Source organism: Ochotona princeps, chromosome 1 (assembly GCF_030435755.1).
Source record: "Ochotona princeps isolate mOchPri1 chromosome 1, mOchPri1.hap1, whole genome shotgun sequence".
NCBI classification, from domain to species: Eukaryota; Metazoa; Chordata; class Mammalia; order Lagomorpha; family Ochotonidae; genus Ochotona; species Ochotona princeps.
Window position 1 is genome coordinate 33,983,745 of NC_080832.1, and position 15,570 is coordinate 33,999,314.

Sequence of the window (15,570 nt, forward strand, 5' to 3'; positions counted from 1 at the left end):
TGATCCAGCTCCCTGCTTGTGGCCTGGAAAAGCAGTAGAGGTTGGTCCATTTCCTTGGGACTCTGCACCTATGTGGGAGACCTCGAAGAAACTACTACTTCCTGCTCAGATCAGCTCAAGATCTGGTCACTTGGGGAGTAAACCAGTGGACAGAACACCTTTGTCTCTCACTCAATAAATATGCTTTTCAAATAAAATTCTCAAAATAATCCCATTATAGTATTCAGATGTAAGGTATAGGAATTAACTTATTCCTTATTAATATTTTATGTACACAAGAAATGCTTTTTTTTTCCATTCAGGAGCAGGTAACTTTAAGCAGCACAAAATATCTTAAAAATGTTTAAAAATCTGGTTCAAAAATAAATATGGAAATGTTTATTTTGGAGAGAAATATTTTAAAAAATTAAAGATTCATTCATTTATTTGAAAGACAGGGAGAGGGAAAGACCACAATATTATCCATTGGCTGGTTCAATTCCCGGATGGTCCCAATGGCCAGAGCTGGAATAGTCCAAAGCTGGGAGCCAGGAGTTCCTTTTAGACCTTCCATATTCTCCACTACTTTTCCAGTCACATTAGCAGGGAGTTGGATTGACAGTAAAGCAGTAGAACTTGAATGGGTGCCCATATGAGATGCTAGCTTCATAGGTCCCAATGCTGGCCCTGAAAATATTTCCTTCAGTAAAATTCCTGCAGCAGGCATTTGGTATAATTGCTAAATTTTTTATTGGGGTGCCTGCATTGCTATATTAGAGTGCTCGAGTCCAAGTCCTAGCTTCTAATTTCATATTCCTAGTACTGCAGATCCTTCGAAACAACAAGTAATGGCTCAAGTGGTTGAATCCTTGCTATCCTTTTGGGAGACCTGGAATGAGTTTCCTGACTCAGCATGGGCTGGTGCTGCCAGAATATGAAAATGGCATGTATATGTATGCTGTTAAACTAAACCAAAGAAAATGCAGTAATTTATCAATTTGTGTTCTATACTGAAATAATAACGAAGCAGTCAACTTCAAAATATATTTAATCTTCTAATGATATTGACCAGTAGCTATAACAAAGTTATACTTGAACACTTACATTTTGTTCACCATTTCCTTTTTTCCAAATATGCATTTATTTAAAAGGCATAGAGAGAGTAGTAGAGAAATAAAGGTACTTCCATGTAGTACTTCACTCTGCAATTACCAGGTCTAATCCAGGCTGAATTCAGCAGCCCAGGGATCTATGCACATCTGTGAAGGTGGAGAGGGCCTGAGTCATCTCCTGTTGCATTGCTAGTTGCATTAACAGGAAGCTGGATTGGAAGTAGAGCAGCCGTGACTCAAATGGGCACTCCAATTTGTGTTGATGGCATTTATAGATAGCGCCTTAGTTCATTGTACAATACTGGACCTACTTACTGTTTGTTAAACAGGGTAAACATGCTACAGAACAGAAAGGATCTTCATTTTCAAATTGCTAACAGAAGTCCCTGTCCTTGCAGAAATACATTGTTCTGATTTATAATGTAGTTATGCAAGTGATGTGACTCACTCAGCATTCTTATATGTGAAAAGGGATGAAAATATTATCTACATTAAAGCATTTTGAAGTTTGGAAAATGAATGAATGGCAGAGTACACAATAAGTGTCCAATAAACATTAAGTTAGTAGGCAGTAAATTCTATTTCCTCATGACAGTGCTCTCCAACAGAGCTTTCTGAGATGATAGTATGTTCTGCTTTGCACTATGTGTGGTTATGTAGACCTAGCATGTTGGTTATGTCAATAAAGAATTGAATATTTGATAGTCAACAACTACATATTTAAAGGTAAAAAGCCACTGTGGTTAGTGGCTGGCTATTGTCTTGAACATTGAAAGGTGAACTGGTATAAATATTCATGTGTAAAATCTATCTACTCGACATCAAACTATTATGTTTGATAAGGTAATAATTCTCATTGTTCCATGATGTTTCCATTTTTCTTTTGTTCATTTAATGAAAACCTCATGGCCTTTCACATTACTGAAAATTAAAATAAACAAAAAACAGTGCATGATAAAAACTGGTGGGAAAGCAAATTAGACCCTGGTAATGGGTATGGACAACTTGCTTCAGGTCAGGTATTTGTGCTGTCTTCTTCCCACATCCCTCTCTTCTACTTGGAAGATGTTTATTTTTTTTTTTAGATTTTTTTATTTATTACAAAGTCAGATATACAGAGAGGAGGAGAGACAGAGAGGAAGATCTTCCATCCGATAATTCACTCCCCAAGTGAGCCGCAACGGGCCGGTGCACGCTGATCCAAAGCCGGGAACCAGGAACCTCTTCCGGGTCTCCCACGCGGGTGCAGGGTCCCAAAGCTTTGAGCCGTCCTCGACTGCTTTCCCAGACCACAATCAGGGAGCTGGATGGGAAGTGGAGCTGCCGGGATTAGAACCGGCGCCCATACGGGATCCCGGGGCGTTCAAGGCGAGGACTTTAGCCGCTAGGCCACGCCGCCGGGCCCCGAAAATGTTTATTTTATATGACCGCTTTCTTTTATCCCAAATGTTCTCTCATTCTGTTTAGTCAGTTGATTATGGTGAAGAGGATGTACAACTGCAGGGAAAAGGTCTTACTTATATTCTTCTTCTACAAAGCCAAGGGAATGGGTAAAGTTCATTTGTTGTGTTCACTTCCACAGTTTATCATATTTTCCCAGGGTACTTATAGATAAGGCAAATCATTTTTACACATTCATTGCCTCAGGGAAATCCACAGGACTGTTTCAAAAGATAAGGCAAGTTCAACATTATGAAAATCAGGGAATGAATAATGATACATGGGGATCAGACTCCTAATGGTAACCAGAGACCTCTGTTTCACGAGGGTCATCATTCAAAGGCAACATTCCAAAGTCATTCTGTGATAGCGCAACGTTGATGGATATATTTTCCATTGAAAGCCAGTTTTGCCTTATAATCATCATCTCAGTAAACACTGCAAGTGTTCTCAAAACTGCATCATGGTAAAACAACTTGGCTTATTTTTACCAACCTTCATTTTTCTGTATTCTAGTTTCTGATATTAAAAGCCTAGCCTCTGCTTCAAAAATGTCTTCGATTGCTGGAGCTTCATTATCTCCTTTCCAGAAATTTGGCACACTGACTCTGAAATTCCAAGATGCCAAGCTTTAGCTCGGGCCAGAGTGTGCCAATCCTGCACATTTCTGCAGTTTGTGAAGTCCTTCACAGGAGCGGCTCAATTCTTACACTAATGTCTGACTACAAATAAGAATTTAAATGCTTCTGAGAATCTAGGGGGACTTTCTGTAAACTTCATGATTTTTAACACAAATACTTGTTTTACATAAGGCATTTCTTAGATTCCTTTCAGCAGGCTTCAAAACAACTTCCTAGTATTAAGGGCAATAAATAAGCAGTTTTGAGAACAGGTGCAAAGGGTATGAAAATGCTCGCATATTCGCAGGCCTGCACAAAAGCAGCAAGGCAGAAGTAAGCATTTGGAAAGCACAGGTGAACTGTTCAGCAGACAGCATGGTCCCAGGGCAACCAGAGTTGGGTTCACACCAAGAGACCTCTTCTGTCCATTTCCTAAAACTCGGCTGTGCTCATGAACTTGACCAGTTTCCTGGTAAGCATGTGCTGCTGAACATCAGAGCGCACTGTGCGTAAGTGGCTGAACAAGTGAGCAGAGTAAGTCTCTCATGGTTGCTGAGGGAGTAACTCAAACTGCAGCCCAATTTTTGGCAGATAAGCAACAAGATCTTTTCTATGAAGAGCAACATGAGACTGTTCTTAGAATGCATTACTTGCTGATGAAATACATTTTCAATAAAGCTGCATAGGCGCCGCTCTGTTTCTGCATAGCTTCTGTATCTAAGTGCCAGGCAGTTGAAAGGCATGCATACATTAAAAAAAAAATGTTACCTTGCTCTCATACTAGGTAAAAGGGAGGAGAAAAAAAACAAAATCAATTTATTTATAATTGCATTTTCATTGAATGTCAAACAATAATAAACTTTAACCATGAATCTTTCTTTTTTAAACTATCTCAAGGCAATTCTAATGGAGAGAAATGCAAAAAACCAAGAGAACAGAAGACAGCCTCTGTTCTCACTGTAGTGAAATTAGAATCCAAACTTGAATGTTTCCCACACTATTTTCTTAGAAAAAAAATTTATTTTGAAATATGAATTGAAAGTGTACCAAATTAATGATCGGCAAAATGTACAAATGATACTTTTCTACATTACTTGTGAATAGCTCATATATTGCCTCTCAAAGAACTTCAGCTGAACAATATTTTTAAAAACAATAAAATTCTAAGTATGGAAAAATGACCAGTAACTCTGGATGTTTGCTTTTTTAGTAAGTCACAAACCAGTGTCTATTGATTGTTCTGAAATAATATGTGATGCTATAGTTTTAATGTAATTTTGAATCCTATAGTCTGAAAATAACATCTTCATGATAAATAGTCATTAGTTATGTGGTCTCCAAACCAACTAAAATAGTAAGCCTATCACAGGATTAACCTGTTTACCTTTGTAGATAATTCCTAAAAATCATTTTATGATAAATAGTTCTAGCAGAATACATGAAGCCAGGTTTGGATAATCTTGTTTTGGCTACATTCTTTAATGAACAAGCAAAGTAAATCTTATTCTTGAACAACTGCTAGATACCTAGTACTTAGCATAATGCCCAGTACATGGTAGATGTTCAATAAACTCTTGCTGAACAATGATGTAATAGATTTCCAATAACCTTGTCACTATTAAATGTATATTCCTAACACAAACACAGTAGCTGAATGAGCATCCAGTTAATTTGTAAGCTAAAACTCACCAGGTTATATCAAGGGAAGATTGGAAGACAACTTCCTGCTCTTCTAATCCGTTTATGTCCAGAGAGAAAAGCAAGCCTCAGATTTCATAGTAATTGCTAAAAGATGAAACTAACCTTATACTGCTTACTTGAGAAATATGGAAATAATTAATTACTGAACTTTCAACTATGCTATTCTGAGATTTTCTCAAACACGTTCTAATTTTTAGGGTAGAAATAGCTATATAAAGACTTTAATTACTTTGGTTGTTAATGAGTATAAAGCACAGATTAAAGTCAAAATAGTCTGTGTTTACAATAAACATGTATGTTTAGCCAAATGAGTTTTCTTCATCTTAATTAACTTCAAGTAAACATTACTGAACACCAAGTACTCTGGGTTTGTTGTTTCATATCAAGCAGTACAATTAGACACCATATGAAATATTCTGACATTTTTGGTTACTTTATTTTCTTAACCATGAGATAACTATGTTTCTCCATTTTTCTAGATAGAAAGCATCTGTGCTGGCCTGGGTTTGAGCCCAGCTAATGCATTTCTAATATGAGGCATATGGGACAGTTCCAATATGCCATTATTCTGCTAATGCTTAGCAATAAAATAGGTTACATGCACAGTATCCTGGAACACTGACTAATTTTCAGAACACTAAGCAATGTCAGAGCGCTATTATTTCCAGCGAATATGCAAAGAGAACAGCAATTACAAGATCTACATCCAACTCAGGCTTCCACCTTTAATTGCCTTCATAATTCTATTCAGCAGGTACCTGTAAGGGAAACAGTGATTCCAATCGATCTCTTCAACAAAGATGTCAAATTAATCCTTTAGTTTCTAAACTCTGATGCTGTTCCAATGCACAACATGGCTTTTTTTGATTAGACCTTTCTGTAAGTAAAGGTTATATGACATTCCCATTGTAATTAAACTTCAAAACTCCAGTGAGCACAGTGACCATTTAATTGAAACTTAATCCTTAGCTTTAAGTGTGTACTAAATTACCTCAGGTTTCTCAGGGTCGGCAGGCCACCAAAATATATTTTGTCATCTGCTTTCAAGTCAAGACCAAAATTGTTTCCGGGAGATACAGTTGATAAATTCTCCTCCTGGTTAGTGTCTATATCTAAAATTGATACGTTGGCTGAAAAGGAGAGAGGATACTTTTCATTGGAGAAATATCAACCATGTGTATTACCACTTACTCCAAGATAAATTCAGCTTAATTTTAAAATTAGCATCAATTTTCTTGAGCACTTGTACTGTCTTTAGACGTTTAATTACTACAGAAACAATCATATCAATAAAATACAGTAACTAACTACACATAAATGACCATGAAGATAACTTTACTACCAAAGAAAGACAAAAATGAAATTAAAAATTTGTAAGGCTATTGAAAAATAAACTAATACACTTTTCTGTGATGCAGATATAATGAAACTATTTTAATTTAATGCTGATATATATATATGTATAATGAGCAATGAGAAAGCTAATTGTAAATATGCCCACTGTGGCTTTTCTTGTAAATTTCATTATGTACAGTCTAAGATTCAGATTCCCCTGAAAAAATGTATTAGTTCCTTTCATATCAAGGATGTATATGGAAGTGGAGGACAGCAATGCTTGGTTCTGCCAAATGGGGTGGGATTCTCTTCTACTGGAGGTAACATTTTTGTCTGGTGGCAACAATTGTGAAAGAAGAGCTGTTCTTAGGTGTCACTCACTTTCTTTCGTGTCTTTCAAAGTGTTTATGATTACAATGAGGCTAAAGAATTCAGACTTGGAAATAGAAGAAAGGTGCTTCTCTGTTTAAAATGCATTGTTTGGAAAGTAGTTGGAAGCTCTTCCATTCACTAATTTTCTTACTTTAAATTGCCAGTTTTAAGAATCTCTGATATCTGATCTTCACACATTTATGCCATACAATGCAACATTTCGACATGTATCTAGAGCATAAGTGGATGAGGTAACTTCTATTCCTTAGTTTGTGTTTGGATTCTATCAGTTTCTCTCAATTCTCTTTATATAATGTATTATTATGAAATATAGATATCCTACTGTGCTGTAGAACACCAGAACTCATTACTTCATCTGAGTATTATTTTCTTCTATATTTCCACCCTCCCAGCTTCTAGAATTCACAATTCTAAGTTCAGATACACTATTTAGAAAAAATTCCACATATGAAACTATTTGTACTGCATTGGTTTTACTGTGCTTATATAGCAGTGGGTGCCACTATATGATTTTTCTGCAAATGTCAGGATTCCATTTGGTTTAGTGTGTCTGTGTTTGATTATTTTTAAATCCATTGATGGGTACTTAGGTGATTCTGTATCTTGACTATTATGAATAATCAATGAATATGAGAGTGCATCCCATCTCTTTGATAAGCTATTTTAATTTCCTTTGATGATATACCCAGAAGTAGTATCTCTTACATATTTAGATCTTTTTAAAAGCTTTATTTCAGTTGAAAGAGTAACAGAGGGAGATACAGAATGAGAAGCTCTTTTTTTCTTATTTAAATATTTATTTATTTTTATTGGAAAGTCAGATGTACAGAGAGGAGGAGACACAGAGAAGAAAATCTTCCATCTGAGCATTCACTCAAGTGACCGCAAACAGCTAGAGCTGAACTAATTCAAAGCCAGGAGCCAAGACCCTCTTTTGAGTATCCCATGCAGGTAAAGGGTCCCAAGGCTTTGGGCCATCTTTAACTGCTTTCCCAGGCTAGAAGCAGGGATCTGGATGGGAAATAGTGCTGCTGGGACACAACCTGGCACCCTTATGGGATCCTGGCACATGCAAGGTGAGGACTTTAGCCACTAGGCTACCACACTGGGCCAGAGAGAGAGAGAAAGAGAAAGAGAGAGAGAGAGAGATCTTTCATCTATTACTTTGCTCTCAAAATGGCTATAAATGCCAAGATTAGGCCAGGCTGAAAAGAGGACTCAGAACTCAGTCTAATCTCTCATATGGGTCACAAAGAACTGGAAAACTTGAAGCATCACGCGCTTCCTGCTACAATGTGCATATTAGCAAGAAACCTGTTTAGAAGCAATGTAGACAGGACTCAAAAGGCATTCATATATAGTTACTGGCATTCCAATTAGGGGTTTAATTACTACTTCAGTTGCTACCCATGGGAAGGAATCTAAAATGGACATACATATCTTAATTTTATGGCTGTACAGAATTTTCAACATGCTAAGATGTGATGAAATGCTCCATGAGAAGGCTACAGAACAGGAAGTATATCCTGAATTTATTTGACCATGAAAAATTATTATTTTTTCCCTACTCATTATCTTTTAGAATTGGTATTCTTTGAAAAATGGAGGTATATTTTAGAAATTCTAAAATATCATTACACTCTAACATTCTACCTTTCCAATAAGTTACAAAAATGGCCTGAACAAAATATCCAAAGTTATTAATATCTCAAAACTTTACGTTTTTGCAATAATAAACAATGGCACCCAAAATGAGTAATTTTACTATCAGAAAAACTTTGTAAGTTTTAGCAATCCAATTATTTTCACACACCATCATAAACTTATTTAGTCATTTTCATATATACAGATACTTTCATATGTTCCCGTTTCCTTGATTCAACTGATGGCTAAAATAATAAAGATTGATAAAACTTTAAAGACATTTTCATGCATTTGCTGTTTTACTCAGATCAGCAGTGAGGTTTTCCTATGGGGCTGTTGACTGGAACATGGAAACAGTAGCTTTCTAAGACCTAATGAGTATTTTAATGGTGCGTGGGAGAATGAGATTCTGCTTTTCTATCTGAAGCAAGGCCATAACTCACTTATCCCTGAATGAATATATTTATTTTGAGCAATTATTCTAGGAAAAACCGATTAAAGAACAGCCACGCAATGGAATTGAAACTTACTGATCCTAGAGTTAACTCTTGGCAGAAAGACAGATTCAGGATAGCGTATTTCTACCGACTTAAAGGAAGGATCTTATTCCAACCTTTCTGTGGGATACTGATCAAGTAGGGTCTGCTAGACAATACTAACACTTGTATTTCTTGCCCCATTTCTTACTGAGTAAGAAGATAAGTTATTAATACAAAATTTCAAAGTTGATGATTGTGGACATTTTTATGGGTAAGCAAGGAAACCAGGATTTTATCAAATAATCACAGAGTAAGATTTTACACTCAATTATGAGTTCTTATCAGCTGGTTGTTTTTCCGTTGGTCATTCTTCTCTGTCTTAATCCAATAAAAAACTAGTAAGCATTCTCAATTTGTTTAAAATCAATGTATTAAGGGGAAAATGCACACTTGTGATCCTGGTTCTATTGGCTGACTCTCAAAGATAAAGCAGGATCCCCTGGAAGATTGTATTTGAACCTTCAGGGACAGTGTTCTTATACACAAGCAGAGAATAGTTCATGTAAGGCAAGTTCTGATGGGAGCTAGGACCTGAATAGTTGGGGCCTTACCTCATTTCTATATCCACTCTGTGGACTCCAGCCTTGCTAGCCCCTGGACCCTTCCTATAAGGAACTCCCAAAAAGTCCTTTTGGCCCTCATCATATATATCATGTGTATATATATATGTGTGTGTGTATATATATATATATATATATTTCTTAAAGCTTATGAACATTTCATTCCTTTGTAAATGTTTCCTCTTTGACTTTCACAATACCAAGAAGCTCTCTTGCTTCTCTTTTATTCTCAGTCTCACTCTGTGAGACACTGTTTGGTTTAACATGTTTATGCTTCTTCTGTTTTCCAGATTTTAATCACTGAGCTAAACTTACATTTAACATCTACTTATAGTACATTGGTAATGGAAAAGTATTTATTCTTGGATTTTTTTTTCCTAGAGGCAACATTTAATATGCAAGAGGCCATCTCTGTTTCACTTCAGTGTTTCAAACTAAGCAGATTCCAAACAAAAGTGATTATGTCTTCCTTCTTAAGTCAGAGTTATTTATTACATTTGGTGGAAGAATGATGCTGCATGAAATTCCAAAGGACTTTCTCTAAGTTATTCACATGTTATCATTCAGTGTCCTCACTATATTTACACTTAAGTAACTCTAATATCTGTCCCACTATGAAAAAATATAAGCAGTTAGCTGATAAAGTATAATTTGCTCATATTTTTCAAAATGTTTGTTATTTTAAAGGAAGTGATGGGGAGATAGAGAGAGAGGGAGACTGGTTTTGTATCCACCAGTTCATTCACCAGGGCTACACTAAGGTGATATCAAAATATGACAACTTTACCCAGGTTCCCATCTCCCCTTAGCTGGCAAGGACCCTGTTAATTCAGCCAGCATGTGCCACTTCCTGGTACCCTAGCAGGGCTCAGGGGTCAGAAGCAAACAGGCTATTTCATTAAAATGTTCTTCAATCACTATTGTTTATATAGCCTGCTGTACAGACCAAAACATTACCCAGTGCATGACTACACATGAATTTACATGTTGATGAATATTTGCATTATGTCTAATACTTGAGCATCACACATACAAGAAATGGAATAATAGAGATATTTCAGAGTATATCTTTGTACAGATAAATGCTTTCTTGTGTCATGGGTGAATGCCAAAAACTACAAAGGCTGGTTCAAATGATATGTATACATTCAAACTTTGAAAATTGTACCAATCTGCTTTTAATAATAATGTGCCATTTTACATGGTCAGTAGCAGCATGTAATAGTCCAGAAGTGGGCATTCAGTCAGAAGTTAAGATTCTGGTGTTCCACGTTGGAGTGCTTGGTTTGACTCCCAGCTCTAGCTTGGGAGGTTTAGAGAGTTTTCTCTCTAGATCCACACTTTGCCCTGGGCCATGCATGGCTGTTGGAATCATTTGGAATCATTTGGGACCATTTGGGAAGTAAACCAGAGCTCTCTGGTCTCTGTATCTCAGCTGCTCAAAAAAAACAGTAAAAATTTTAGAGTTCCAGTTGTTCCACATCTTTGTCAGCACTGGTTATGATCAGTCTCAAGTTTAAGGCATTCTAATAACTTTGTAATGATATCATTGTGCATTTTTTATATATTTCCCTGAGGCTGGATCCCAGGACGATTCTTATTTCAAGCATGATTCATATCCTTCACAGACTATCATTATTGAACCTAACTGGTTACTCTACCTTTAGTTTGTCTTCTGAAAATAGCTCATCCACACTGATACCTAGATTAATATGCTTAAGCTGAAATTACTCCTGTTGCAACTATACTTAAGACTCTCCAATGACTCGTCAAAAATGAACTCCAAACTTTTTAAGAGTGACACTGTCCTTGCCAAGAATTCTTTCCCACCAGTGCTTTGAAACTTGAAACTTAACTCAAATGAAGTACAATATCTATTCAAACAATATTTGCTTTTACGTATCTTTACGTTTTCTACATGTAAGAAGAAAACACTATATTTCATGAAATTCAGATCTAAAATAAAAGTGAGAATGACAGTCACACTGGATAGCTTTAAGAAGGCAAAAACCTTTTTAAGGCTAGAATCAATTTGAAGGCCAAGAATACATTAAAAAAATAGGTTTCATTTACTGTGTCAAAAGGATGGATGTAGAGAACAGGAATGAAGAAATGGGCTAAGACAAGGAATGTTATTTTCTTCCCCAATTCTGTGCCACAGAGTAATAACAATGTGACTTTGGTAAAATCTAAAATATTAGCTGTAGAAGACATTTTATGAATTTTGAGGTATTTCTAAACTGGGGTGCATCTGGTTGATGATTAGTACTCTTCTGTCAGGTTAATTTACAATCGATAGCTCATGGAGGAAACAGTTTCCACATTTGATGCTTCTAACTTCCTCTCATGCCATTCTAGATAATTCAAATTACTTGACAGTGTAGAAATGGCTCCAGAGGTTCTGCCCTGGGCCCCTCCTGCATCCTACTGTGATAGGTTGGTTAACTGCAGGAAAACTTTGGGCTCTAGCAGTTCCCTTCCTGCCTCCTGCACATGGAAACTTTGTTCTGTATGGCTCTTAAATTGATTGGAGAGTTAGAACTTTAGAATCCCTGATTTTTGTATGGTGCAGTGGCTCCTGGAGTAGAGTGGAAGCTGCTGTCACCAAGCCTATGCAATAAAGACAGTCCCAACATCCTACATTTGGTTCTGGTGTGATCCCTAACACACTCTGCAACATAAACTACTTTAAAATTTATGTACCATTTTTATCCTTTGATCAATATTGTTTCACACCATGAACATTTTTGATACTTTTAGTGGACAGAATAAAATTTCAGATAGTTGAGTAATTGTAGCAATTAACAGGTTAAAAGAAATGTCAGTTTATGGAAATTATTTTAAATTGTTGGATCATTACACCTGTTTTTTATAGTACAAATTTGCTTAACCCATGGTTAACTATAATTTATAACACTGGATGGTTCAATCCAATGTCCAGTTTCTTTCTTTTATTTTCTTCTCAAAGAACATTGGTTCCTTCTTTCTTCAAGCTTGCTATTCTGTTACCTGTCACCCTTTCCTAAAATCAATTTTCTACTTGTAATTTCAATGAAAAGCAATGGTGGATCTCAAGGGAATTAGCTCAGAATCTCATTCTGTACCTATAAATTCTTCTCACCTTCACTTGTCCCTCCTCCTCTTCTTCCTGTACTGGAGAGGAAGTATTTGTTTCCCACTAAACATTTTTTCTCTAGTTTCAGAGTTTCCAAGGGACTTTGCTGAACTATCAACCACTTAATTTTTAAATTTGCTATTTCCAATTCTTACCTTTTTTCCTGATACTTCTTCCTTAGCCTATAACCATGATCAAGAGTCTTTCTTTCATGCAAAAAAACCCTTGATAATTAATATGTTCTGGGAACTTGTAGAGAAAAACAACATGGTACCTCACCTTATTATTCCTGCCTTCTATTTCCATATCTCCTTTCTTCACTACTGACCTGGCTGCCTTGTGCCTTTCAGAGCCAAACTTCTTTAGATTCCACCCACACTCACTTTCCTTGATTTCCCAGAGCATTTGGCTTTCCTGGTAACCACATCAGCATTCTTTCCAAATTCTCCAATGACCTCAGTATTTCCTTCTACCAATCTCCCTGATCACTTCCTGCTACTATGATGCAGTGCTTTCTCAAGGATTCATTTTTCCTGCATTTTAAAATTGCTTTTTCCCTTTGTGAATCTTCCTCTACTATATAAGTTCAGTACAAGTGTGCTCCAGAGCTTTGCGACTTTGTACTCTAGATTTGATGGCTGGCTTTTCTTACTGCTACTCAGGGACAACTGTTTATAATATGATGATTTCTAGTTACTCATTTGTGTCTTAGAAATTTACTGATACTCAAATACATTTAACTAATTGCCTGCTAAAGGTACTGAAAATATTTTCAATACAACATGTTAAAAATAGAACATACCTATTTTGCAGAAAAACCTTTTTTCCTGTATTCAATAGCTTGGTGAATAGCACCGATATTCTTGCTTGCAAGAAAAAATTTCTACATAGTTCTTTTAGCTTAACTTCAATATCAAGTAAATTCTTTACTTTTAAGATGCTTAATATCTTTAAAAACTTTAGAATCCTCTCCATTTTTGTGATTATTGACTTATTTTTCATTCCCCTCACACTTTGCCTGTTTGCTGCAGATTGCAGTGGTATTCAAAATGGTCACAAATCTATCCTCCAAGCTACTGCCGCAGAAACATTACTAAAGCACAAATCTGATGGTGTCACATCCTTGATTAAAGCTCTCATACTCCCTGATAGCTTTGAGGAAATAGCTTTAACTCGTTCACCGATACCAAAAGGCCCTTTCACGTACCAGCTTCATCATCCTTTAGTCTCATCCAATTTTCTGCAACATTTTTCTGTTTAGCCTATGGATTCACTTGTAGTTAGTAAGGTGAGAGGATACTTCCGTACATTAAAGAGAAATGGACTTAAAAGATAAGCTTATTTCTGTTAAAATTTTGAAGTGAATATCTAGTTTTCATAATATGCATTTTTCACGAATTCTCTGATGCACTCTTACACACGGATTTCAAAATGTTTCCATTAAGATGAATGTATTATGAGGGCTGGATAGTTGAGCTGGTTAGATAGAACTAAGCTTCAATACCCATCGACATGTACAAGAGTAAAACGGATGTGGGACAGACTGGACTAGTCTGCCACACATACTGGCAAATCAGGGTAGGGGGCGGGCCTGGTGGGGGTTATTGTGGGTCGCTCTGACGAGGCTGTTGCTCCCCCTGGTTTATGTGAGGGCCAAGTGTGTGCTGGGCAGAACCAGGCTGGACTGCAACACCCATTGGTTCCAGTGGAAGTCGGGGCTGAAAACAGAACCAACCCAGCAATTGCAACCACCAGCTGATTGGGGTGATGGACTGTGGCGGACCCTGTGCTTGCTAGAACACACAAGAATCTGGTCTGGGAACACCTCAAAGTTTCTTTTGGGGATCTCCCCAATTGAAATGGCAGACTCAGAACCCTAACCAAGTAAAGACAGAAGACAGATCAAGTCAATCAACCACCTCAGGTATATGTTGGCAGCGAAATACTGGAAAACGGAGACTATGATGGACTATGTCAATCAGTGGATTCTTCAACGACCTCATTGTGCTTGGAGTGGCGAGATTGGCAGCAATTCATAACTAGTGAACTATCAACACCACTTGAGCAAGTATCTCAGGGCATGCCCCACATCCGGAACTTGGGGTGGGTGGGAAACTGGGTGGGGCTTTTCCCTCAATATACCCCTTTACCTCAGCTACATGAAGGACACAGTATGGAAATAATGGCCTTACCCCTTCCCTATAGCCCTTGAACCCTTTCCCCCTAATTAACTATGTAAAGATTGTCAAAATATAATAAAAAAATCAAATTAGAAAAAAAAGATGAATGTGTTGTTTAGTTTGATTTTCCATGAATATTTGAGGCACATTTGCATTTCGTGGAGGGAAATTTTAGCAGTATATTAGTCATTTTGGAATGGAAGAATTTTTGTCAAGGCAGAAGCTTGGAAATTATGGGAAAACTGAGTTAAACGTTCTTTTTACTGAGCACCTGTGCAAGGCTTGTGACGTACAAATGTACATTGCAACTTTCTTACTTGGGAGCAATGTATATGGTGATACTCCAATTTACACATACAGGCACAATTCCAGTTTTTCTTCTAGTTTGTATGTTTCTTCAGATTTTTGTTTTTCGTTGTTATTGTTGCTTCTGATGTATTATGTTGTATGATGCCTCCAAGGTTGTACATGCCTTCACTGCTCTGATATGTCTGTAACTTGAATTAAAGCACTTCACTCTTCACCTCATGTTTACCCATCAAGGCCCCCATAGGCTGAAGTCTGATTTCTATGTCTCTTCAGTCTGCTGCCTGTAGGTTTCTGTGTCTGTCCTCTGACCATCCTACTTGTCTATCTTCCCTTGAGAGTTAGAAGCTTCTTGAAGACATGGATCTATTTTAGATTTGACCTTGCATGGTGTTTAGTAGGTGCAAATTGAATCCAGGAAGGAAAGACAATATATATTCTATTCTAAATTTTCATAGAATGTCACAATAATATTTTTATATGTGTTAGGTCTACTTAAATTAACAAGAAGTGTTAGAGTTTCTTTGGTAGATATTGGCAATACCACAACACACAGGATTAGGGAAATTATAGCTATGATTAAGTATCAGAACTAATAGACTTGCATTTCTATGTTAGTATGAGAATATATATATTTATTTCATAA

The 15,570-nt window shown here is 36.7% G+C and overlaps 1 protein-coding gene across 4 annotated transcripts in view; it reads right to left on the reverse strand.

Moving 5' to 3' along the window:
• LAMA2 (laminin subunit alpha 2) overlaps positions 1 to 15,570 on the reverse strand; it is a 634,064-nt gene that overhangs the window by 42,982 nt on the left and 575,512 nt on the right. For 3 of the 4 annotated variants that reach the window (XM_058676547.1, XM_058676596.1, XM_058676658.1), the window contains one exon: positions 5,844 to 5,982. In XM_058676547.1, the coding sequence (XP_058532530.1) occupies positions 5,844 to 5,982 (139 nt within the window). Of the gene's footprint in view, positions 1 to 2,544; positions 3,932 to 5,843; positions 5,983 to 15,570 lie in introns of those variants that run through there. The other variant, XM_058676722.1, reaches the window with a different exon arrangement.